The sequence below is a fragment of the Pristis pectinata genome, chromosome 6, assembly GCF_009764475.1.
Source record: "Pristis pectinata isolate sPriPec2 chromosome 6, sPriPec2.1.pri, whole genome shotgun sequence".
NCBI classification, from domain to species: Eukaryota; Metazoa; Chordata; class Chondrichthyes; order Rhinopristiformes; family Pristidae; genus Pristis; species Pristis pectinata.
Genome location: NC_067410.1, coordinates 61,368,339 through 61,395,398, shown reverse-complemented (window position 1 = coordinate 61,395,398; position 27,060 = coordinate 61,368,339). Strand labels below are relative to the sequence as shown.

At 41.7% G+C, this 27,060-nt stretch overlaps 1 protein-coding gene across 1 annotated transcript in view; it reads right to left on the bottom strand.

Annotated features, from left to right (window-relative positions):
- Positions 1–24,500, bottom strand: part of crfb16 (cytokine receptor family member B16) — a 44,105-nt gene extending 19,605 nt beyond the window's left edge. The window contains exons 1-2 of the mRNA XM_052018222.1: positions 24,276–24,500; positions 6,567–6,690 (exon numbers count right to left, since the gene is read on the bottom strand). Of these exons, the coding sequence (XP_051874182.1) occupies positions 6,567–6,690; positions 24,276–24,375 (224 nt within the window). The 5' untranslated portion in view covers positions 24,376–24,500. The remainder of the gene's footprint in view (positions 1–6,566; positions 6,691–24,275) is intronic.
- Positions 24,501–27,060: the final 2,560 nt, after the last annotated feature.

The window sequence follows — 27,060 nt, the reverse complement described above, 5'->3', positions numbered from 1 at the left end:
TGGGAAGGTTTATGAATGGCAGTGGGAATCAAGGGTGGACAAACCCAGTCCTTTTCGCCACCTCCCTTTCTGTGGAATCGAGTTAGTCTTCTGATGTTATTGCACGGTTCCCTGACAATCTGAAGCACTGGAGCTTTACAGGGATGGAATGGTTATCACAAAATTGCAAGGTATGTCATGGCCAATAAAGCATGTAATCTGTGTACAGCAACTTCCTGCAAGCAATACACGAAAGGTCAGATTATCTGTGCTGATGGTGTTGACTGGGGGAATATTACTGCCCAGTATACAGGAAACCACTCCCCAACTCACCTTCACTTTCAGTCCCTCTCTTCTTGCATTTGACCTCCCAAAATCCAACACCTCACACTTGTCCAGATTAAACTCCATCTGCCACTTCTCCGCCCAAAGTTCCAACTGCTATATCCTGTCATATCCTGTTGCAGGGTTTCAAACTGAAACATTGACAATTCCTTCCTTCCCCCACTCCCCTCCCCCCACCCCCGCCCCCACAGATGCTGCTCGGCCTGCTGAGTTCCTCCAGCTGATTGTTTATTTACCTGAAGAAGTACCATGGAATCCTTTACAACCTCACTTTAAAGTCTCGTTCTAAAGTCGGCAGCTCTGCAACACAGAGCATAGACAGTACAGCACAGGAACAGGCCTTTCGGCCCACCATGTATGCGCCAACCATGATGCAAACCTAAACTTATCCCATCTGCCTGCACGTGGTTCTTATCCCTCTATTCCCTATGTGTATGTTTACATACCTCTTAAATGTTGATATTCTATCTGCATCGACCACAAACCCTGGCAGAGCGTTCCAGGCACCTACCAGCCCCTGTGTAAAAAACATGCCTTTAAACTTCCCCCTTCTCACCTTAATGCTATGCCCCCTAGCATTTGATATTTCCACCCTATTAATGCCTCGCATAATTTTATATGCTTCTATCTAGACACACCTCAGCCTCCGAAGCTCCAGAGAAAACAATCCAAGTTTGTCAAACCGCTCCTTATGGCTAATACACTCCAATCCAGGCAACATCCTAGTGAACCTCCACGTCCTTCCTATAGTGTGGTGACCAGAACTGAACACAATACTACAAATGTGGCTTAACCAAAGTTTTATACAGCTGCAACGTGACTTCCCAATTTTTATACTCAATGCCCCGTATGATGAAAGCAAACATGACGTAAGCCTTCTGTACCACTGTATCCACTTGTGTTGCCACTTTCAGGGAGCTATGGACCTGCACCCCAAGATCCCTCTGTATATCAATGCTCCAAAGGGTCTTGCCATTTACTGTACACTTACGTCTTGCATTTGACCTCCCAAAATCCAACAGCTCACATTTGTCCATATTAAACTCCATCTGCCACTTCTCCGCCCAAATTTCCTTTCTTTCTTTTTCAATCTTTTTATTAGTTTTCAAATTAATACAGATTGATATATAGCATCAATATTTATACATGTAATACAAAGAGATCAGGATAACAATCATAGCATAGATAATCATAAAGAACAATAAAATATAAAAAAAATCTGTAGATCCCACGATCTCTTAGTAAGTGAATATAATATAAAAGAAAGGAAAGAAAAAGATTTATTATATAAATTTTTAAAAAACCAAATCAATAAGAAAAATTGTAAACAATATAAACTAAACAAAAAAACATTTTTTAAAAAAACAAACAACAATAAAAATGAAAAAAAAACTGGGCTAAAATTTCTCAGTAGAAACAGAGCAATGTTATGTTGTCAAGTCCGTTCCTCCAAGTTGGAAAGTTATTGAAAGGGGACACCCAAATTTCCAACTGCTATATCCTGCTGTATTCTTTGACAACCTTCCTTACTATCCACAGTCAATTTTCATGTCATCTATGTTTCTTATTCATTTTTTTTGGGATGTGGTTTCATTTTTTTTGGGATGTGGTTTCACTGGTGAGTACAGCAGTGGGTGCCACAATGGCACAGCTGTTAAGAATACTGCTCCAATGACCCAAGTTCAATCCTAACTTCAGGTGCTGTCTGTGCAGGGTTTACATGTTCTCCCTGTGACTGTGTGGGTTTCCCCTGGGTGCTCTGGTTTCCTCCCATGTCCCATAGATGCATGTTAACTGGTCACTGTAAATTGCCCCTAGTGTGTAGTTGAGTGGTGGAACCTGGGGAGAGCTGATGGGAATGTGGGGAGAATAATGTGAGACTAATGTGGGACTAGTTTTAATGGGTGTTTAATGGTCAGCATGGACTTGGTGGGCCAAAGGGCCTTGTGTCCATACTGCATGATTATGACTCTATTTCCTGCTCATCCCATATTGGCCTTGAGGAGATGTGCTGAGGTGCCTCTTTCAACCACACAGCACCCTCTCTGCACTGGAATATCAGCTTTGATGTTGTGCTGAAATCCCTTGGGTGGGACTACCTTCAGACTCAGAGATATGCACTGGTTGAAGATGTGCTGTGCAACTTCCCTCCTGAATTTCACCATGCACCCCCTTTGACACTCACCGACACTCACCAACTTTTATCGATGCACCATAGAAAGCATCCTATCTGGATGTATCACGGCTTGGTACGGCAATGCTCTGCTCAGGACCACAAGAAACTGCAGAGAGTTGTGGACACAGCCCAGCGCATCACAGAAACCAGTCTCCCCTGCTTGGACTCTGCCTTTACCTCTCGATACCTTGGCGGAGTAGCCAGCATAATCAAAGACCCCACCCACCCAGGTCATTCTCTCTTCTCTCCTCTTCCATCACGTAGAAGATACAGGAGCCTGAAGGCACATCCCACCAGACTTAAGGACAGCTTCTCTCCCACTGTGATAAGACTATTGAATGGTTCCCTTATACAATGAGATGGACTCTCACCTCATGATCTACCTTGTGACCTTGCACCTTATTGTCTACCTGCACTGCACTTTCTCTGTAGCTGTGACACTTTACTCTGTTTTAGCTGTACTACCTCAATGCACTTTATACAGACTCAATGTATCTGAACTGTGTGATGAATTGACCTGGACAATCAGTATGCAAGACAAGTTTTTCACTGTACCTCGGTACAAGAGATAATAATAAACCAATACCTATACCATTTGTAACTGTGTGTGGATCAACTTTGACCATCCATTGCATTCGCTGAAATATCAATTAGGTAACCTCAATATCACCTCTTTTATTTCCAATTTTCCAATGGCAAATGGAGTGGAATTATTCTTTCTAAATTAGTAACAGTTATTCCTGAACCTGGAGGAGACCAGTGACCAGGATAGGAATCAACAGAGGCTGGAGCACTAGCTGCGCCACAAGAGGGCACCATAAGCCTATTGTATGGAACTCCTGTACAATAGCAACATACAACCAGCTGCCTCTTGCTTCACCTTTTATGTTGTTATTACTTTGCAACTATTCAAGTTTGTTGCATGCTTTTTCCTCACAGGCAAATATTGTTGCTGACATTTATTTTTAGATTCATCCTTTATAAATCCTTCCTTCTCTCTAGGCCGGTGAGCCTTAAGATAAGATTTCTTTATTAGTCACATGTACATCGAAACACACAGTGAAATACATCTTTTGCGTAGAGTGTTCTGGGGGCAGCCCGCAAGTGTCGCCACACTTCTAGTGCTAACATAGGATGCCCACAACTTCCTAACCCATACATCTTTGGAGTGTGGGAGGAAACCGGAGCACCCGGAGGAAACCCATGCAGACACGGGGAGAATGTACAAACTCCTTAAAGACAGTGGCCGGAATTGAACCCGGGTCGCTGGCGCTGTAATAGCGTTACGCTATCCACTACACCACCGTGCCTGCCTCAGTAGTACATCAGTAGTAGGGAAATTATTGGAAAAGATTCTAAGGGACAGGATTTATCTTCACTTGGAAAAGCAAGGACAGATTAGGAGGAGTCAGCGTAGTTTTGTGCAAGGGTAATCCTATCTCACAAATCTGAATGAGTATTTTGGGGTGGTAACTAAGAAAAATGATGAAGACAGAGCAGTAGACGTGGACTATAGCAAGGCTTTTGACAAAGTCCTACACATTAGGCTGGTCCAAACGGTTAAAGCACATGGGATCTGAGGTGCATGGTGATAGGAGATAGAAGCTGTTGGTAGAGGGCTGTTTTTCTGACTGGAAGTCTGTAACTAGTGGTGTACCACAAGGATCGGTGCTGAGACCTTTGTTGTTTGTCAGATATATAAATGACTTTGATGAGAATGTGGGTAGTCTAATCAGTAAGTTTGCTAATGACACAAAACTTGGAGACATAGATAGCAGAGAAGGTTGTCTAAGGATACAGAGGGAGATAGATCAGCTAAAAGTGTTGGACTGAGCAGTGGCAGATGGAATTTAATCCAGACAAGTGCAGGTAATGCACTTTGGAACATCAAATACTGGCAGGACATGTAGATTGAATGGCAGGGACCACAGGCATATTGATGTTCATTGTTCCTTGAAAATGGCGACTCATGTGGATACGGTGGTGAATAAGGCATTTGACATACTTGCCTACATAAGCTGAGGCGTTGAGTATAAGAGCTGAGGCATCACGTTACAGCTGTACAAAACATTGTTTGGACTGCATTTGGAGTATTGTGTGTAGTTCTGGCCACCACACTACAGGAAGGATGTGGTAGCATTACAAGAGATTCACCAGGATGTTGCCTGGAATGGAGGGCTTTAGTTACAAGGAGAGGCTGGATAGACTGGTTAATTGGACACTGTAAATTATCCCCAGTGTGTAAGCGAGTGGTAGAATCTGGGGAGTTGATGGGAATGCTGGGAGAATAAAAATGGGCTTTGTGTAGAATTAGTGTAAATTGGTGTTTGGTACTCAAGGGCCTGTTTCCATGCTGTCTGACTCAAGACTCTATATAAAATAAAACATCTTGTGCATATTTCCAGATTGATTAGTGCTCATTGGGAAATTGGCCCAGACAATTTTGGCCATGATTCAGCTTGGTGTGTCTGGAACTTCCCAGAACCAGATGTGCATCTAATGACATTATCGCATGCACAGCAGAACTCTCTGCATTTACCATCAGAAACTGGCTGCCAATGATACAACCTATGACTGGCGTTTTTACTGACAGTAAAGCATGGCAAACTCAGCAGCATCGACAAAAAGATCCCAATTAAAGGATTTCACTGGGAGATCAATGTTTTGCCCACAGCTTCTGCCAGACTCATTTTTCTGTGATCCACTTTTATCCTCAAGCATCACCGACAAAGATCCCAGCTGCTCTATATTACTGACTTCAGCATGAAGGTGCTATGATCACTGGTCCTTTGATGTGCTGACTCCCTGCATTTGGATAACAGGGATGGATCAGATCACATCATCACATGGGACTTACCCAACCACAATGGAGTGCATTGTTTTCACCTCCTCCACCTTCCCCGAAACACCTCCACCCCCAACCTTCCCCATTTCTCTCTCATCTACTGCTGCCCTTTATTGCGTCAGGTTCTTGACCGATCTGCACAACCCTAATCCTACCTCAGCAATGGAACACTACAGACCACCTCTCACACTACCAAGGACTTGTTTCTAATTGTGTTTTTTGCACTAATGTCCTGTTTTGCAATCTTTTTTTAACTGCTTTGTATAACTTATGTTTAATTTATGTTCTGCATGTTATCTGAATCTACATGCCTGTGATGCTGCTGCAATAAAGTTTTTCATTGTATCTGTACCTCACTGTACTTGTGCACATGACAATAAACTCGACTTGAATTACTGTGGTACAGTGGTTGCTATGGAGAGTGTTCTTTAAGAGCTGAGGTCCTTCTCAATGATCAGCAATGCAATGATGCAGCTGCCGTGATCTCTACAGGTGGCTCCTGTCACCAACTGCCAGGTGAAGATTTATGACATGATTCAGGATTAAGAACCTCCCTAAGGAATTTTTCACCGGATTTTTCTCTAATGTCCTGATGCTTTTTACTACACAGTGGAAATCTGAGATCATGACTTAAAGGGACAATCCAAAAGAGAGTTGAGGACATTTTAATTATCTCTATTAACAAGATGTAGACATCGCTGGGAAACTCAATGTTTATTGCCCATAATTAATCAAGAAAGTGGTGGTGAAATACCTTCTTAAAGCACTTCAGTCCTCCTGTTGAAAATATACCTATGCTGTGGCTGGGAATCGATAGGAAGTTCCAGGACCTAGACCCAGCAACTATGAAGGAACTGTGATATATTTCCAAGTCATGACAGTGTGTGGCTTGAAGGGGAACCTGCAGGTGGTGGTGATCCCATCCACTCCCTGCCTCTGTTCTTTTGGTGGTAGAGGTCATGGGTTTGGAAGGTGCTGTCAGAATAACCGGGGGAAGTAACTGTAGTGCATTTTGTAGATGGTACACACTGTTTTTTCGGTGGTGGAGGGAGTGAATGTTTAGGTTGATGGACAAGGTCAAATGTTTAAGGTACTACCTTTCAAACACAGGTGGTAAAACAAGGCCTCATCTCCCCTCTCATCTTGACATAGAAACACCCCCCCCCCACCCCCATAGCACTATCTCAAGCAGTGGTATTACTATTATAATGAAGTACCTACCCTTGGAATTGCACCGAGTAGCTGACCTCCCCCAGAGGAACTCTGACAGGACTCCACCTCAGGATGTGCCTCATGTTGGTCGAATTTACATACACATTCTTGGGCTTTTGCAGTCCTTCAAGGCCTACAGATTCAAAGAGGCGAGTCATCAAATCCACATAAAAGATACACGCAGACTATTATGGCCAATAAGATATGCAACTATATCGCTCCTGATAATCTGATTATCTGACATCCAATTGTCTGGAAATCCTGAAGGTCTAGCATCTGGCTAACTCATTAGTCTGGAATGTGAGCTGGGGCTCCAGAGTGCGGGGGGGGGGGGGGGGTTAGTGACTGGGTCTGGGATCCGGACTGTGGGTAGTGTGTGCAGCTGGAGACAGGGTTGGGATCCAGAACACAAGGCATCAGGAACATGGGTGGATTTACAGCTGGAGCCAGGGTCCGGAGTGCTTGCATATTTCCCACTCCCTTTAGACTCATTGGGTTCACTAGAAAATGTATTATACCACTGTGTAACATGTACAAAAAAAGTAAAGTGTGTTTGGGTGTTAATAGGAGTAACATCCAATCCTATCTGGGTGTTAATAGGAAGATCAACTACTCCGGCACCTCCAAAGTCCCGGGGTGCCGGATTAGCAGAGCTTTACCACTTTTATTGAATGAGCAGTTAGGAATGTGGAAGGTTATGTCATGGATGGCCACGGTTTTGGAGATGATCTCAAGAGCTGTGGATGAAAACCCGCTCTCTTCCTGTCTCCAGTTCTGTTCTCATCTTGAACTCTCACCAACCCTTGTGGTCACTCCAAGCTCTGACCCTCACCCCTGCCCCTGGATCCTCCCCTCTACCCCTGGGGTGCTGCAGACTGCGGGGTGACCAGCTGACCTGTTGAAGCTGTGGAAGGAATTGATATGGCAAGTACAGAAGAACCCGCTGGGGAGAAAAGAACAATGTGACATCATTTTAATCTTAAAACTGAAAATTCAGATGTAAAACCTGTTTTTCACACACAAGATTGAAGATGATTGGAATTTTCTCCCACTATAGACATTGGAAAACCTTGGGACTTAGAAGACTGATATATCTATCAATTTTTGTTATGTGAGATTATGGAGCTAAGACAGCTTAATAGCATGGTGGTAGAGGTCAGTCATGATTGATTGAATATTGGCCATAAATATCAACTCAGAGGATGGAAGAAGACCAGTGGGTCCACCAACAGCAGTCTAGTCAGTCCTTGCCCATGACACTTCTCCCTTAAGCTTTGCAATTACTTTCACCTTCAAGTATATTTCCAACTCTCTCCTGAAACCAGCGATTCTTTCTACTTCCATCACCTTTGCAGGCAGGGAATTTCAGATCCTGACAGAGCAAGGAATTATTTTCTCACATTACAATCCATTCTATAATCTGTTTTATTCGTTGTCCTCTGATTTCTCAACCCTTCCACCAAAGGGAGCAGTTTCCCTTTTTTCACTCTCCCTGGACCCTTCATGACTTCAAGTACCTCTGTTAAATCCCCTTGAAATCTTCTCTGCTGTGAGGAGACCAATCCCAGCCTCTCCTTGCAAACAAAGTCCCTCTGTCCTCGCACCAGACTTGTAAATCTTTTCTGCTACCTCTCCAAGGCCTTCATATCCATCCTTCAATGCACTTAACAGAAGTGCATACAGAACTCTGGTTGCAGGTGAATCATTGTTTTATAGGAGTTCAACATGGTCTCCCTGCTCTTGTGCTACAGTAGAACTATAATAATCCACTATCCAATTGTTTGGAAATCCTGATAATTCATCTGGCTCACCAGGTGTTGATTCCCAATCACCTTCTGACACACTTGGGCACTATTCCCATGTGCTCTTTAACACACCAGGGCTTCAGTTCCCACACTTCCTCTAACACACGAGGTCCTCCTTCCTGCTCTGCCTCTAACACACCAGTGCCCCAGTTCCTGCACCTCTTATTAAACACTGGGGTCATAGTTCCCACATTCCCTCTAACAAATTAAGGCCCAGGTTTCAATGCTCTCTCTAACACACCAGGGACCCAATTCCCATGCTCCCTTTAAACTCACTGTTTCCTGCACTACCTTTAAACACACTGGTAGCTTGTGCGTACTACTGTACTGCAAAATACGATAAAAAGTAAATGAAAGGTGTGTTGGGATATTGATAGAAATAACATCCCATAGTTTGGAAAATCTGCCTATCCGGCCACCAAAATTCGCAGTATGCTGGATTATCGGAGTTGTATGCCTCCAGCATTTTATTTGTTGCTCCAGATTCCAGTATCCGCAGTCTCTTGTGTCTCCAGTCTGCCTCTACCTATTAGTTCCTTTCCATAATAATTGCAAACCTACTCCCATATTCTCCTTTTAAATGCCCTCTGATTTTTCTATATTCTGCCTGATTCTCAAGTAATCCCCATGATCGTAACTTGATTTTTCTACTTCATCTTATTCTCTATCTCCTTTGTCATCCAGGGTGTTCTGGCTTTACATTTCCCCCTACAGGGACTATGCCATGACTACAACTGACCTGTTTCCTCTTTATAAACTAACTATTGTTCAATGGCAGCTTTTCCTGCAAATTTTTGATTTCAATTCAACGATCTCAAAGCACTGAAATTGACAGTCTTCTAATTAAGAATTTTCCCTTTTCCCTTTAACTTTTCTATAGTTATTCTAAACGTCAAGATGCTTGTTAAACGATTAAAGTCTGAGAGTCCAATGAGAATGAGGAGTTAAAATAAATTTTAGTGAATTTTGGAGGGATCTAGCTGTTCAGGTGCATAAATAAGAAAGGTTAGCAGGCAGGTCCAACAAGTAGTTAAGAAGGTAAAGGCACTTTATTGTGAAGGGTATAGAGAGGTTTTGTTACAAATGAACAGGGCATTAGCGAGGCCACACCTGGAATACTGCACACAATTTTGGTCCCTTTACCTAATAAGGGATATAGTAACATTGGAGGCTGTCCAAAGGAGATTCTCCAGGCTAATTCCTGGGATGAGAGGTTGTCCGATCAAGAGAGGCTGGACAGTTTGAGTCTGTATTCCTTGAAGTTGTGAAGAATGGAGGGTAACCTTATTCAAACATATAAAATCCTAAGGGGGCTTGACAGGGCAGATGCTGAGATGTTTTCACCAGAGAGAGAGAGAGAGTCACGAACTAGGGGGCAGAGTTACAAGATAAGGGGCCAGTCATTTAAAACTGAGGTGCATAGACATTTCTTCTCTCAGAGGGTGGTGAATCTCTGGAATTCTCTGCCCAAGAGGGTGGTGGAGGCCAGATCATTAGATATATTTAAGATGGAGAAAGATAAATATTTGAAAAATCAAGGAATCGAGGGTTGTTGGGGAACTGGCACAGAAGAGAAGTTCAGACTAGCATAAATCAGCCATGATCTTATTGAATGGTGAGGCAAGCTTGAGGGGCCAGGTGGCCTTCTCCTGCTCCTATTGTGTTGTTGTGGCTGGAAGCTGATGAAAGCCAAGGACCTGATGAGTTACATCCCAGAGCTTTGAAAGAGGTGGCTAAAGAGTTTCTGGATGCATTAGTCATCATCTTTCAGATTCTATAAATTCTGAATCGTTTCTGTAGCTAGGAAAGTAGTAAATGTTGCCCCACGATTTAGGAAAGGAGGAAGAAAAAATAGGAAACCTGCTGACCTGTTTGACCAACATCAGTAGTTGGGAAAATGATGCAATCTCTTCCCAAGGATTTAATAACAGAACACCCAGTAAAGGATAATAGGATTGGGTAGGGTCAGCATGCACTTATGAAGTGGAAGTCATGTTTAGTTAATCTATTGAATTTCCTTAAAGATGCAATTACTAGAATAGATAAGGGGGAACCAGTGGATATGGTGTATTTACATTTTTGGAAGATTTTCAAAAAGGTTCCACACAGGAAGTTGGTCAAGTTAGAGCACAAAGAACAGGGGGTAAAATACTGGTCTAAATTGGAAAATAATTAACAGACAGAAACCAAAGTGCGGGAATAAACAAATCCTTCTCAAGTGGGGTACTGCAGAGATCTGCTTGGCCCCCAGCTATTTATTATCTTCAACAATGATTTAGCTGAAGGGACCAATTGCCATATTCCTAAGTTTGCTGGTGATTCAAGTAGGGGTGAGGATGTAAAAAGGCTTCAACAACATATAGATAAGCTGAGTGATGTGGCAACAACATGGTAGGTGGAACATAATGTAGAACAATGTGGGATCATCCACCACTGCACAAAACAGAAATGCAGCGTATGTTTTAAATGATTGGGAAATATTGATGTTCAAGGGGATTTGGTTGTCCTTCAAGACATCACCGAAAGCCACTATACAGTTTCAGCAAGCAATTATGAAGGCAGATGCTATGTGGAGACACAAGAGACTGAAGACTTGCGGGCTGCCCCCAAAACACAACGCAAAAAGATGCATTTCACTGTCTGTTTCAATGTACATGTGACTAATAAAGATATCTTATCTTAAGATGGTGGAATCAGGAGAAACACACAAAGTGCTGGAGGAACTCAGCAGGTCAGGCAGCATCTATGGAGGGGAAGGGACAGTCGACATATCGAGTCGAGACCCTTCATCAGGACTGGAAGGAAAGAGGGGAGATAGCGGTATTAAAAGGTGGGGAGAAGGGGAGGAACAAGAACATGCAGATGATAGGTGGATCCAGGTGAGTGGGGTGATAGGGCAGGTGAGAGAGAGGGGAGAGTGGGAATGATGTCAGAAGCTGGGGGGTGATAAGTGGAAGTGACAAAGGATTTAAGATGAAATCTGATAGCAAAGGACAGCGGACCATGGAATAAAGGGAGGGAGGTGGGGAGGGGAACCAGTGGGAGGAATGTATGGGTGATGGGCAGATTGAGATGGCAGGGGAGGGGAAAGATATGGGGTGATGGGTGCTGGTGGGATAAGGGGGAACTAAAAGGGGGACATAGGGGATTAATTACCGGAAGTTAGAGAAATCAATGTTCGTGCCATCAGGTTGGAGACCAAGACAGAATATGAGGTGCTGTTCCTCTAATCTGCATCAACCCTGGCAGTAGAGATGACCGTGGACAGACATGTTGGTGTGAAAACGAGAAGTGGAGTTAATATGGTCGGCCACTGGGAGATCCCAGCTGGTACGGCAGATGGAGCAAAGGTGCTCGAAAAAGCGATCCCGCGATCTGCGTCGGGTCTCACCGATGTAGACAAGGCTGCACCGGGAGCACCAGGTGCAATAAATGACACTGGTAGATTCACATGTGAAGGACTGCCTCACCTGGAAGGACTGTTTTGGGCTACATGACTTCTATTAGAAGAGGATTTTTGAGACTGCACCTGGAGTATTGTGCACTATTTTGGCTTCCTTACCAAAAAAAGGATGTACGTGCCATAGAGGGAGTGCAGTGAAGATTGAATAGACTGGTTCCAGACGTGTGGATTTGCCATACTGGGAGAAATTGTGTAAACAAGGTCTGTGTTCACTCAAATATACGGGTCTCAACAGGTTGGATGCAAGGAGGTTTCCCCTGGCTGATGAGTCTAGAACCAGGGGTCACAATCTTAGAGTAAGTGCTCAACTGAGATGAGGGTAAATGTATAGAGTGTGGTGAATCTTTGGAATTCTGTACCCTGGAGACCAGTGGAAGTTCAGTTATTGAGTTCAGTCAAAATGAAGATCGATAGATTTCTGGACATTGGGGGAATCAGAGGATGTGAGGATCATGCAGGAAAATGACATCAAGATGGAATATCTTGATGAATGATAGGGCAGGCTTATAGGGTTAGATTGCTTTCCACTGATCCTAATGTTTGTGAAGTTTCTTTCTCTTCAGTTAGATTCTTAATAAATTCATCTTCAGTTAAAGATGATATTGTCCTTGTTGCGTGGCATGCAATTACATAGACTAGTCCTGGCATCCAAGTAATTCCTCATTTTGTGTAAGCCTGCTGGATTTGTCATGGGACTCCCTTAATAGAGTGGGAAGGCAACACATTCAGACTGAATCCCAGTCTCACTCAAGAGGAGGCTCTGCAAGAATTACTGGGAGACAAACTGATGTGGTGACTGCGACCCATTTTTCTTCCCTCCCTAGCCTAGAGCAGTGAAACCTTCACCTTTCAATGTTACCTTCACCAACCCCAACTGTGAGTTGCTTTGCGACTTCAAACTAGCAATTCATTCTAGAACCTTCCAAGCCTTCAGGGCTCGTATTCAATCCAGATTCTGGGTGTACAGACATCCACAAGGGAGCTAATTATTATTTAATTAAGGAACAATTCAACTTTTGGAGAATTGTGACCTTGTGGTTGTGACTCATGCTATTGTTTAGAGTTGTAGACTGTAGCAGATTAGTTTGAGTCATTTCTCATTAAACACATTTGTTCTTTCGTAAACAGATTTAAGGAGGAAAGCTGTTAACCTGCCAATACCTAATTCAAGCTTCATAACATTGACAATCATTACCAAGGATGCTACTGGACAAGGGCCCACCCACTACAAAAGATTAGCTGCCCTCGTGAGGAAGAGGGAAGAAAGTGAAGATGTTGAAGGGTTCTGACTGAAGGAAAACCAAAAGATTTTGGAGAAGGTTAGAAGATGGTCATGATGGCATTTGAAGGGCATTCATCATGGATGGTGGTGTTTTCAACTCTAACTCAGTTGCTGAGGGTTAAGTCTCACTAAGAATACAAGGTACCAAAAGCTAGGCATGTGCCTTAGTGCAGGACTGAGAAAGCACTGGGTGGATAGAAGGCAGAGCAAAGATCTGTGTCAGAATTTTCCTTGTTGAGCAGAACTTCGGTGGGACAAGTCTTACAACCCAAGCCTGAACCACATTCCAGGTCAGGGCTTATTGCACATGTCAAGGAACGTCTCAGAGCACTGGATATAGCAAATGTATGGGACCAGACAACAGCCAAGTTGGAGATTTTTTGTAATTCACATTTGGGACTTGAGTATCAAGGTTAGCATTTATTGCACATCTCTAATTGCCCTAGAGGTCGGCCACAGTGAGTCACTCCCTTGAACTCCTGCATTCTTTCTGGTTAAGATACTCCCACAGTGCAAGAGGGTAGGGAGTTTCAGGATTTAGACTAAGCAACGATGAAGGGTTGATGATATATTTTCTAAGCAGGATGGCATGTGACAAAGAGGAACCTCCATGTGGTGATGTTCACCTGCACCGGCTCATTTTGTCCTTCTTGGTAAAGGTCGTGGAAAGTATCTAATTCATTTATTTTCTGTCAGATTGGAAGTCAATGACTCTCATGGAATTCATGCTGACTGTATTTTATAACCTTTTCTGTCTCTTGATGATCCTCTGTTACATCTTCCAATATTGTCCCTATCACTGGTGTTAAGCTACTCAGTCTTCAGTTTCAGGTCCCAGTCTATCTTTTTTTGTTCACAGGAACATCATTAATTCTCTGTCCATCCACTGCCTTTACCCCTTATTTTATAGAGCTTTGTATAACTGAATTACTTTTGCTTCTATCTCCTTCCTAGTTTTCTTGAGTTCAGACCACTTGCATCTGAATTTCATCCTCTTTTAATTTTGCTACTATGTCAATTACTTTTCCCCTCTATCCCATCTGCAGTAATATTAATTTTAAGACTTGCTGGTGGGTTGACTACTTTATTATCTTCTTCAGCAAAAATTGAAGCCGTTGAATTCCACACTTCAGACATTTTTTTATCATTAGATTTGAGTTTATCTTGCTTATCCTTCACTAGTCATGTTCCTACTTTAATATTCCTTGTTATTTTATCATTTCTCTTTGATTTCCTGTTGCTTTTAACTTCTCCTATTCTTTATATTCCTTTTTGTCTCTCATTCCTTTAGGATCTAGGTGAATCTTAAATGTTGTTTTCGTTAGACTCTTATCTTCCTTTTTAATAAGGACTGTGTTATAATTAGCTTGCTTGCTTATGGCTTTTAGCAAAATGCAATTCTCTTAAACTCTATTGATTAACCTCTTATAGATTTCCCACTGCTTTTCTGCTTTTAAGATTATCAAGGTTTTCTCCATTTAATTCCACCCTTGTTTCCTTGTTATTTGCTTATTTCCAATCAATTACCCCAGTCTTTGCTTTACTTAATGTCACTTTTAATCCTAATCTAGAGCCTGACAATGTTGTGAGCAGTACTTCCAAGATCACCTACCCTTGTTCCATCTGTTCTGCCTATTACAAGATTGAACTATGATTCTTTTCTTCTTGGACATCTCACATACTGAGGAAAAATATTTGATACAAATAGTAAAAGTTCAATTCTATTTTATTCTTCCCCTGTCATCTTACTTAATAGTAGTTGAAACCTCCTGAGTTTGTTATTTTATTCCTGATCATTTCTTAGGTCTGCTGACATATTTCTTCCAGTAATTAGTCATGTATTTTATTTAAGTCTAATTTATAGGGATTCTGTATTTATCATATTGTTAATTACATCTTTTTTTTGCTGCTATTAGATAATCTTTAACTCATATTTAAAAGGGACCTGAGGGACAACCTATTCACGCAGAGGGGTGGTTCGTATATGGAACAAGCTGCCAGAGGAAGTGGTAGAGGCAGGTACAATTATGACAGTTAAAAGATATTTGGACAGGTATGTGGATAGAAAGCTGTGGGCATGCTATGTTGGCGCCAGAAGTGTGGCAACACTTGCGGGCTGCCCCCAGAACACTCTACGCAAAAGATGCATTTCACTGTGTGTTTTGATGTACACGTGGCTAATAAAGATATCTTATCTTAGGAAAGGTTTAGAGATGCCAAACACATACAGATGGGATGAGCTCAGTTCAGCAACTCGCATGGATGTGTTGGGCTGAAGGATCTGTTTTCTGTGCTATATAGTCCTATGACTCCAGGACTCATGAATTTTCACCTCCTTCCTTCTGAAACACAGTAGAGTCGGCAATATTTATCATAAAAATCAGTGCATAAATCATACCGGTGTATAAGCCATTCTCTCCTTTTAAGAATTGCAATTTTTTGATAACACCCTTCTTGTGTTTATGGTATATTTAGCTATTCCCCTCTATGTCTTGGGACAATAAAAAACAAAAGTTTTGAAATGCCATTAATGCTGTTAATAATACACTTTGTTTTGTTTGACAATTTCATTGCTTCAAGTTAAATAAAAATTGAGCAAACATGAAAAATTCTACCAAGATTAATATTAGTAGATGAACATATTAAGTTGAATTTCCGCCCCTCTTTAGTCCCTTCCAAAACCATCCAGAAAATTGATGTTCACCAGTTTTTATGGTAGTTGTCAGTTCTGTTCCCAATGTGGGCGTGCTTCACTTCACCCCTGCAACCTCTCCACAAGTTATTGCTCCACTTCCTTTTGTTTTTACTGAAAAAAACATTGTGTTTTTTTTCTAATTTAACACACTCCTGGTTTTCAGGGGTTATTTTAATTTAATTCTGTATGAATTTATCCACTCTGTGGTCAGTTGTGTTATCCACATTTGTTCCCTTTAGATTGTCTTTTATTCTTTTTTCTTGATTCTTTACATTTTGTTAACTTTCTGCAGTTCTCTTCCTCTGTGTCATTAGTTTAAAGTTTTCTCTACAGCTGAAGTGATCCTTTATGCCCCAACCTTGATTCTAACACAGTTCTGGTATAGTTCATCCCCCTAGTACAATTCAGTCCTGTCCCTGGACTAGTGTCAGTTCCACAAAGTGCAATGCTCATTCCTTTGTCAGTCCTTTAACCATAAGCTATTCTTATTATTCTTTCTGTGCCAGAGGTTAATAGATTCTGATCACACTTTGAAAAATAATTCACAAAACTCTCAATAAACACAGAGGGAATGCTGCACAATGAGAGGTATCAGCTTTCACATAGGACATTAAACTATTTCAGGTGGATATAAGATGTCCCATGTTGCTTTTTGAAGATGAGAGAAATAGTCGTTCAACCATTTATTCTCAATCATTATTGCTAAAATCAGTTTACCTGGTCATTCTCATATTATTGTGTGTGAAATCTTGCTGTACACAAATCGGCTTGCATTGGCTGACATCATTGATTGTAAAGTGCTTTGGAATGAGTGATCAGGGGTCAAGAAAGGTGCTACATAACTGGAAGTCTTCCTTTGTGCTCTATGAAAAAGTTAACACATTTGCCCTGCAAGATGCTGCTTTTTAATTAAGCTCCCAACTCCTACCACTTCCTTGACAGAAACTCTTCCCTAACCTTTCCAGTTTTGGTGGTTTGACACAGAGCACAACCGGATCCTCTCCTTCCTTTCCAGATATAAAGAGGAAAGGCAGTCAGAGAGAATAACAGGGACCCATTCTGCCATCCCTTGTTCCCAGTGGAGAGAGGTTCACAGAGCCAGACAATGGGTGTATGATCTTCTCACAGAAATACAAGGCAAATTACTACCACATGACTCCTTAGCAGAAAGTCTAGGACTGAGTCTTGTAAAGAATAATATACAGAGTACAATGCTTTATTTTAATCTTTTAATTTTTTTTTAATAGAATCGATGTGCTCCTGGTTCATTTAAAGATTGAGATTTAGTTTGAAACAAAATATGTGACAGCATTTAAATGCATTCCAGAACAATCTGAAATGTTAAGTTTCGCTGATTTCAAAGGAATGTGAAATAACTAGTTCCATTTCTGGAGGTAAAATATCACATGAAATTACTGAATTGTACATCCAATGTGTTAGCTTTAGAAAAATGGAGCAGAAATCCAGTTACTGGAAAAAGTTCTGAAGAAATTGCAGGCAATCTTTATACATAAATATAGATACTTAAATGATAAAAAAGCAGGTAGTTAGACATAAACAGACAGAAGATTACATGAAAGATACACAAATATATGGATTAATATTAATAGATGCATAATAATATTATAGATATAAGCAGATAGAATGATAGGTACACAAATATGTCAATGATAGATTGATAGATGACAGCTGCTGACTAGATAATAGATTGACAGATAGAGTGATTGGTATATTTATGACAGATATACAGATACAAATGCAAACTTTCTGGCCTCATTTTAACTATTGCCACCTTTAACAATGTTCTGCCAGGCATGAGGAGTTCAAGTTTGTGCCTAGGTCCCAGATGCCTATCAACTAAATATATATGGGCCTACCTGTTCTCCCAAGAGATTAATAGCCTTATCCTTGGCATTAAATTACATAATGGCGTTAACCCTACCCCAGCTCTCCAATCTCCTCCATCCCTATTCCCAACTACTCTATTCCTCTGACTTTTTGTGCACTCCATGTGTACTTTGCCAGAAGGGTTATTCATTGCCTTGCGCTGAACTAACAACAACCAATGTCACTGAAACAGATTATCTGAAACAGTTTGCTGTGTGCTAACTGGGTACCATATTTCCTACACAACAACAATGACTACACTTACTCCAAGGGATTTTTTAGAATATCCAGAGGTCATGTAAGATTTGCATAAATTCAAGTTCTTTCTTTTTTAAACTTCTCTAATTTCTAAAACTTTTAAGTCCTTTTCAAAAGTTGTTTCATTCAACTAGGATTTTGGTAATTGCCCTACACATCTCCTTCCACTGTCAGCACTCATATTTTCTTCCACCTCTCTGTGAGGTGGCTCAGCATATTCTTTGCTTGTTGATGGTGGTGCTGTTATTGTATGAATGTCAACATGTGATACTATTATGCAATGGTGGCTCAGAATACAGCTTCACCACATGTCTTACCCTGTTTGATATATGGTCTCAGTTGAATGAGTCACTGCAGTTTGTCAATTGATTATCTCTACTCTGAATTCACAATTATGTAGATGGTATACTGGGCCACTGTGTAATATTCCCCAATTGGTATGCTTATCTCAAAGCCCATTAAATATGGTTAATTTAATAAATCAAAAAGAAATGAGAGACTACCAGTGCAGGATAGTGAACGGGAAATGAAAGTCAAAGCATGATGGGGAGAGGCAGCAAAGGTGTGCCACAGAAAGTAAACTAGGAGTAAGAAAAGAGTGTAAAAAGTCAAAGCATAAGGCTCTTTATTACACAGCAGTTATAAAAAGACAGATGAGTTGACAGTACAAATAGTAACATATGTGTTGGTCTTATAGCTAATTACAGAGACTGGCTGCAGGATGACCAGGTCTGAGGACTTAATATCCCAGGTTATAGAATGTTCCAAAAGAATAGGCAGAAAAGGACAGGAAGTGTGGTAGCTTTGTTAGTCAAGGAGGGTATTAGTGCGGTGCTGAGCTGTGATGTAGATGCAATGGATGTTGATGTGGAATCGGTTTTGGTCAATAAATGAATAGCTGGGGAAAGAAGACAAAGTGGTCGATCGGCCCACCCAGGTGGTGTTTCTCAATCAGACAAAGTATAAGTGGGGAAATATTAAAGGCATATATAAGGAATTTAAGTTACCATGGTGATTCTAATCTGCATATTGATTGGACGAATCACACTGGCAAGGGTAACATGGAAGAGGAATTATTATGGTGCATCAGGGATTGCTTCTTAGGGCAGTTGGTTACAGAATCTACTCAGGAACAGGCAATCTTAGACTTGGTCAAGTGTAATGAGGTAGAATTAATAAAAGATGTTGTGGTTAAGGATCCCCTGGGAAGGAATGACCACAATATGGTACAAATCTAGATACAGTTTGAAGGCAAACACCCGGGGTCCATAACCAATGTCTTCAACTTAAATAAGGACTATTACTGTGATATGAAGGTAGAGTTGTCTGGAGTAGACCAGGTAACTAGGTTATGGATTAGGTCAGTGGATGAGCAATGGCAGATATTTAAATAATTAGTTTACAAAGCTCAGCAAAAACTTATCCCAATTAGAAAGAGAGATCCCAGGAGAAAAATGAAAATATTACGTCAAAGACTAGAGCATATAAAGTGGCATGGACTAGTGATAGATCAGAGGACTGGGAATTTTAAAGAACTAGAAACTTTACAATAACCGGAAACTAGGAAATGACTGACAAGTTAAATCAATACCTTGTATCAGTCATTATGGTGGAAGAGAGTGCAAATATCGCAAAGATATCTGATGCGGAGTTTCAAACAGTATTTCTAACATTCACTATCACAAGGGACAGGGTATTGGATAAACTAATGGGACTAAAGGCAGACAAGCCATTAAGTCTAATGGCCCACACTTAATGGTTATAAAGAAAGTTACTGCTACTGGTTGAAGTTTTTCAAAACTCAGTGAGTTCTGGGAAGGTTCCAGCAGGTTAGAAACTGCAGATGTGAATTCATTGTTCAAGGAGTAAGGAAAAGAAAAAGAGGATAACCACAGGTCTGTTAGTGTTGTCTCTAATCAAGGAAGAAATAAATAATGATTTAGAGAAGCTTAATGCAATCAAACCAAGGCAACACAGTTTTATGAATGGTAAAACTTGCTTGGCAAATTTGCTAAGTTCTCCGAGAATGCAACATGCAGAGTCAGTGGAGCGAAACCTGTAGATGTGGTATATTTGGATTTTTGGAAGCTACTTAACAAGGTGCCACATAAAAGTCTGGTGCCCAAGATAAGAAGAGCCCATCGTGTTAGGGAGAATTGTGTTAACATGGATTGAAGATTGGTTTTCTCATAGGAGACAGAGAATCGGAATAAAAGCAATGCACAAAACACTGGAGAAACTCAAGGGATCAGGCAGCATCTATGGATGGAAATGGATAGTCGACGTTTCGAGTTGAGACCCTTATCTAGCCAGTATGAAAAGGTGGAGGGAAGGTGTGGAGCAAGAGATGGCTGGTGGTAGGTGGATCCAGGTGAGGAGGGGTGATAGGCAGATGAGGGTGGGGGGGGGGGGGGAGAGTGGGGATGATGTCAGAAGCTGGGAGGTGACAAAGGGCTGAAGATGATGGAATCTGATAGGAGAGGAGGTTGAAGCATGGAATAAAGGAAGGGAGGTGGGGAGGGGAACCAGTGGGAGGAGTGTGTGGATGATGGGCAGATGGGGAAGGAGAGGGAAGGGGTGGGGGAAGACATAGGGTGATGGGGGCCAGTTCGATCAGGCAGAGAGAGAAAAGAAAAATGGGTGAAAAGGGACGGGGGGGAGCAGTTTCCAGAAGTTTGAGAATTCGATGTTCATGCCGCCAGGTTGGAGACTGCCCAGGCCGAAGAGGTGTTGTTCATCTAATTTTCATTTGGCCATGACCGGGCAGTGAAGGAGGCCATGGACAAATGTCAGTGTAGGAATAGGATGTGGAGTTGAAATGGCCAGCCACCAGGAGATCCCGACTGGCACAGCGGACGGAGCAAAGGTGCTCGACGAAACAGAATAACAGGGTGTTTTTTGGGCTGGTAGGATGTAACTAATGGAGTGCCCCAAGGATCAGTTATTGGCCCTCAATTATTTATGATCTATATAAATAACCTGGAGGAGGGTCACAGTGCAAGGCATCCAAGTTTGCTGATAACAAGAAAATAATGGGAGGGCATGTTGCAATGAGGATATTTGGATTCTGCAGCAGGATATAGGTAGGTTGAGTGAGTGGGTGAAAACCTGGCAAATGGGGTTTAATGTGGGAAAGTGTAAAGTCATGCACTTCGGTAAGAGGAATCTAAAGGCAGACTATTACACATATAGAGAGAGATTGCAGATGAGCAAGGTACAAAGGGATCGAGGTGTTCTTGTGCATGAATCGCAAAAACTTAGCAGGCAGGTGTAACATGTGGTTAGGAAGAAAAATGTCACATATGCCTTTATTGTAAAAGGGTTGGAGTTAAGAAATAGAGAAGTATTGTTACAATTATACAGGGTGTTATTTTTGGTACGGTGTACAGCTTTGGTTCCCTTATTTATGAAAGGATTACTGGCATTGGAGGCAGACCAGAAGAAATTCACTTTACTAATTCCTGGGACGCGAGGGTTGTCCTGTCATGAGCGGCTAAAGAAATTAGGTCTATATCCTTTGGAGTTGAGAAGAAAGAGAAGAAAGAGAAAACATACAAGATCCTGAGAGTGCATGACTGGGTAGATGTTAAGGTTTTTCTACTATTGGGAGAGTCTCCAACAAGAGGACATAGTTACAAAATTAGGGGGCAGTCATTTAAAACTGAGGTGTGTAGGAACTTCTTCTTGCAGAGGGTGGTGAATCTCTGGAACTCTACACCCCGGAAGGGTTGTGGAGGCTGGATCAATTAGGGGTATTTAAAAAGAAAATAGATAAATTATTGAAAGATCGGGAAATTGAGAGTTATATGGAACTGGGAAGAAGAGAAGGTTTGAGGCAGATCAGTCATGAATGGTGGGCTAGGCTTGAGGGACTGGGTGTTCTGCTCCTGCTCCTATTTTCTTATGCTTTTGTATACTATGCAACAGATAAAGAGTATGCTGTCAGTACATGGTATCCAAATACTACATGACCATGCAATCACAAAAGGTAGTACAAATGTACACAATCCTCTTTCTGCATGCCTGAAAACCTATATGAAGCAGCAGGTGCATACACTGTGAGCATACATTGTAAGGAAGGGTCTAAGAGGTTTCTGGACATAGAGGGCCATGTTTTGGCAGTTAAGCTAAACATTTCTCTGAACTCATGCCCAATCTCTTTGACTCATTGTTCCAGATCACTTACTCACTAATTGTCTCACAGTATCTCACACTGGGATCAGTATTGTAAAGTTGCTGGAATTTTTTTGTCGGTAATGTTTGAGGATAAGAGTGGATTACAGCAAAATGAAGACACAAGAGACTGCAGATGCTAGAATCTGGAGCAACAGGCAATTTGCTGGAGGAACTCAACAGGCTGAGTAGCACCTCTAGGGGAAAGGAATTGTTGGCGTTTCAGGTCAAACCTCTACATCAGGGACTGAAACAGGGTTTTGACCCAAAATGTCAACAATTTCCTCCCCCCCCCCCCCCACCCCAGTTGCTGCTCAACCTGCTGAGTTGCTCCAGTAGGTTGTTGTCACAGAAAAATGAGTCTGGCAGAAGCTGTGGGCAGAATATTGATGTACCAGTGGGTGTCCTTTAACTGGTGTCTTTTCATCAATGCTGCTAAGTTTGCCATACCTTATTGCCAATGAAAAACGCAGGTCGTAGCTTGTACCATTGGCAGCCAGTTTCTGAAGATAAATGGCGAAAGGGCTGCTGTACATGCACATCTGTTTCTCAGAAATTTCAGAAACACCAAGCTGAATCGTGGCCAAAACTGTCTGGGCCAATTTTCCAATGAGCAATAATCAATCCATAAATATGAGCAAAATATTTTTTTTATAGAGTCATAGAGTCATAACAGCTTGAAAACCAGCCTTTGAGTATCAAACAGCCATTTACATTAATCCTACACTAAGCCCATTTTATTCTCTCTGTTTTCCCATCAACTCCCCTAGATTCTACCACTCACCTACAGACTGGGGATAATGCCAAGGGAAAACATGCAAACTCCACACAGACGGCACCCAAAGTCAGGATTAAACCTGGGTCTCTGGAGCTGTGTGGCAGCAGCTCTACTCGCTATACCACTGTGCCACCCAAATCTGTAATATTAGCTTGATTTTTCTCTCTCCATAGTCAGCTGGGCATTTCAAACACCCCAGTTTTCATTTCCATTCACTACAACAGCTCTGACCTGCATTTCACTGCTTTACAACATCTCTGTTTGTTTTCTCTCTCTCTTATGTGAAAAATAAAAAAAAACCTTCATAACTGTGTCCAATTTTTAAGCAAGAGTATTCTAGGAAAGGCAACACTGCATTAGCCAATGAGTTGGAGGTGAAGTCTATTGTACAGCAAGCAAAGTCAATTCATTCAGAAAACAGTGTGTATTTAAATAGAAACAATGTGGAGTGAATAGAAACTAAAGAAACTTCTGTCAATTAATGCAGAGTAAATTCCCAAAAATATTGCAGTGAATAGAAGATAGTTATAAATTCAAAGCATAAAATCAATCTCAGTCACTCACAGTAGTGTGGTCATCAAACTTGGACAGGAGACAAATTATCCAATCATGTTTATTCTGCCTGGCTAAAGAATGCAGACATCTCTTGGTCAGCTTCACAGATTATCTGACTTTCGTCATGTTCAGATTTTGTTGTGCATAAACTGGCTGCTGACTTCCTCTATTGCAAAAGTGACTACACTTCAAAAGTAAATCATTGGCTGTAAAGTAATTTTGGGTATCCAGCTGCCATTAAAGGCACTAGACAACTCCATGGCCATCTTTTACTTGGAACTGCCAAAATGCAGAGATATTAACAAGGTGCTCCCTTTACAGTGGTGGGCACAGTGAGAGAGAGAGTGGCACTGGAGTGTCAGTTGTTGTGTCATAGGCCCCCTTCATAAAATCTTGGACCCACAAATTCCCACTATCTGCTCAGAACTAATGGCATTACCTTATGTGTAGGATAACATGCACACTTTCTATTTTAAGAGGAAGGGTTCTATCAGTGTGGTTTACACCCTCTACAACACAAATATTATTATTTTACTTAATGTCAGTGAGCATTTGTGTCATACGGAATAATTATAATATGATTGGAAAAAGCACTGGAGAATTATTGTTTGAAATTTGTTTCCAGTTTGAAGATAATTAATTATGCTTTCCTGAACTTTCTTTAACTTTCAGTTTCACAGATATTTGACTTTCTCTCACACTGATTTTGCATTCACTGAAAATAAATTCCAAGCAGCTCGGAGACCCTGGATGTGCAATGACTCAGACTTCTATGTATCTGCACCCAGAATGTAATCCAATCTCTTACCCGCATGCTCTTACCTCTCCCTGATGTTGAAACCAGAAAGACTGATGTGAACAAGACATGTCCTATTACATTTAGAAACCATTCCGATTCGTGCTCTTTCCTTTTGGTCTGCATTTTCTTCTTGACCTCTCTTTCTCTTTTTAACTCGACTTTGCTTTGTTTCTGACACTCGATGCTTCTGCTGTATCCTGCTCTCTCCTGACTCCCGGACTTCTGTTAGTCAAGCCTTGGCAAGTCATTTTGCATGATCTTCATAACTACAAGCAGCCCTGATTGCAAAACAACATTGCTCATGTAGGAGGATGTTATGCAGAAGCCTCCAGGGAACAAAAGGTAGGAAAGAGCGTGATGTCATAATTATTTCACCAACAATTATGTGATTGGCAAACGCTGCAACTTACATTTTGGCACTGTGTATTATAATAAAGCACCTCTAACATCTTCAGGACACCCAAATGTGTTTCACAGGAAATGAAGTGCAGTTACATTCACAAAGTAGAGAAAACTAATCCTTTATGCTGAACAAAACTTTGAAAAGGCACTGAGATTAGCAATGGCATAAAATGTACTCTGGATGGGAACTTCAGTTTCCAAACCCAAATAGGTGTAGTTCAGTAGAACTACTGTCTTCTGTGGTGTATTTGTTAATAGTTACATAAATAGGAAAGCCTTGTATTCTGTAACTTTTGTAAATAACATTTGCCAGAACACCAGCAATATCCAAGGATCATTATAACTGGCGATAAGGCTACTTAAAGTTACTGACACATTGATGCCATAGAAAAGGTCTCACCAACTCAGCAGTGGTTCTAGGCATTGTGGGTCACCTTAAAGCTCTGCAAACAGCAGCTAATAAGAGTAAAATAGCCCAGAGAGCATGGCTCCCAGCATTGGCTTTGCGACTTCATTTGCAAGGGTCCAATTGCCCTGCAGTCCTACTGCATCAAGTTGTGAGTGGTGGCGGACAATTAAACAGGTACTGGGCTAAGGAGGCTCCAAGAACATCCTCTTTCTCATTGATGGTGGGGCACAGCATATGAATGCCAAAGAAAAAGCTGAAGCACTTGCAACCACGTTCAGCAGAAGTACCCAATAGATAAACCATCTCAGTTTTCTCCTGAATCCCCACCATCACTGAAGCCAGTCTTCAGCCAGTTCCACTCACTCCATATGAATCTGGAACTGGCAGACACACTGGATACAACAAAGCCTCTGGGACCGGACAACATCCCAGATTTAGTACTGAAGACCTGTGCACAAGACTAACTATGCCTCTAGCCAAGCGGTTCCAGTACAGGCACGACTGGCATCTACCTGACAATAGGGAAAATTGCTCATAAAAAGTAGGACAAATCCAATCTAGATAATTACCATCTAGTCAGTTTCAATCACAAGCAAAATTGCTGTTTAGCACACTAGTTTCAACCTCCCCATCTTCTGGTCCCACTATGTGTACAGTACCCCAGCAGATTCATGTAATGAAGTCTTTGCATTACCTCCAAGACATATGGGGATGACCAGCTTTATTGGCTCCTACATTTTTTAAGGATCTGTGGAACACAACTTACCTTATAACAACAGTAGCATTGAACAATTTCGTATGGGCATTCTGAAGCAAGGTGGCTTCCTTAACCTCCCACCTTTCTCTACCACAAGACCTGTAGTCTTCTTGCCTATGAAACCTACATGACCTGTTGATTTTCCACTGAACCCATTTGTAGAAGTCAGAGGACTGCGCCTCAGTGAAGGAAATCTCGATGCCATTAATGGGTCTGTGGGCTTCCTCTGTGCTGGCATATCAGAGTCATGCCATCAGAACAGAAGAAAATAGAACCAAGAGTGGATCACTCGGCCCCTCAAGCCTGCCCAGCCATTCAATATGATCTTGGGTAATCTACCCCAGGTCTCATCTCCTCTTCTGTGCCAGTATCATAAAGCCCTCAATTCCCTGATCCTTCAAAAATGTATCTACATCCTTTTTAAATACCTCCACTGATCTAGCCTCCATAACCTTCTGGGTTAGACTACCCCAGGGATTCATTGCCCCCTGTGAGAAGAAGTTTCTACACACCTCAATTTTAAATGACTGACCCCCTGATTTTATAACTAAACTCCAAAGAATATGTATCTAACTTATTTAGCCGCTGGTGATAGGACAACCCTCTCATCCCAGGAGTTAGCCAAGTGCATCCCTTCCGAACTGCTCTGAGTGAAACTGTCCAATATTTTAAGTGCAATCTCCAAGGTCTTAGTGATTCTACAAACTTTCTTGGAAGTTGGGTCTGCAGTGTTAGCTACCTCTACCTGGATCCTCTCATCAGCTGGTCCACACACCAATATTGCAAAGCCCAAACCAAGCCTGGAATTGGAACTACCTGGCCAGCCTCTTTAACCTGATTATATACTCACTAACCATCTCCTCCACTCTCTGTTGGCTTGTGCCAAAGCAATAATCTTCAAGATTTCCAACAATGTCACATCAATTTTTCTTTTCAAGTTTCAGCTATATCTTTGTGAAGGTACTCCTTCAATGCCATTGCAGAGGGAAGGAGTTCCAGGAACTTTTGGACTGTCCACTCAGAGACAGGTTTGTGTTTGCTCCAAGTCAAAAGGATCCAACCATGCGGCATGATGACCAAGAATGCTGCGCATGTTGGCAATGGACTTAACTTGTAAAAATTATGTGGCAGCCCATGCACATAAGCCACAAACTGGGGCTTAAAACTAGGTGACACTGGTGGACTTGTATAGAGTAAATCATAGAACTTACAGCCCAGAAAGAAGTGACTCAGACCACCA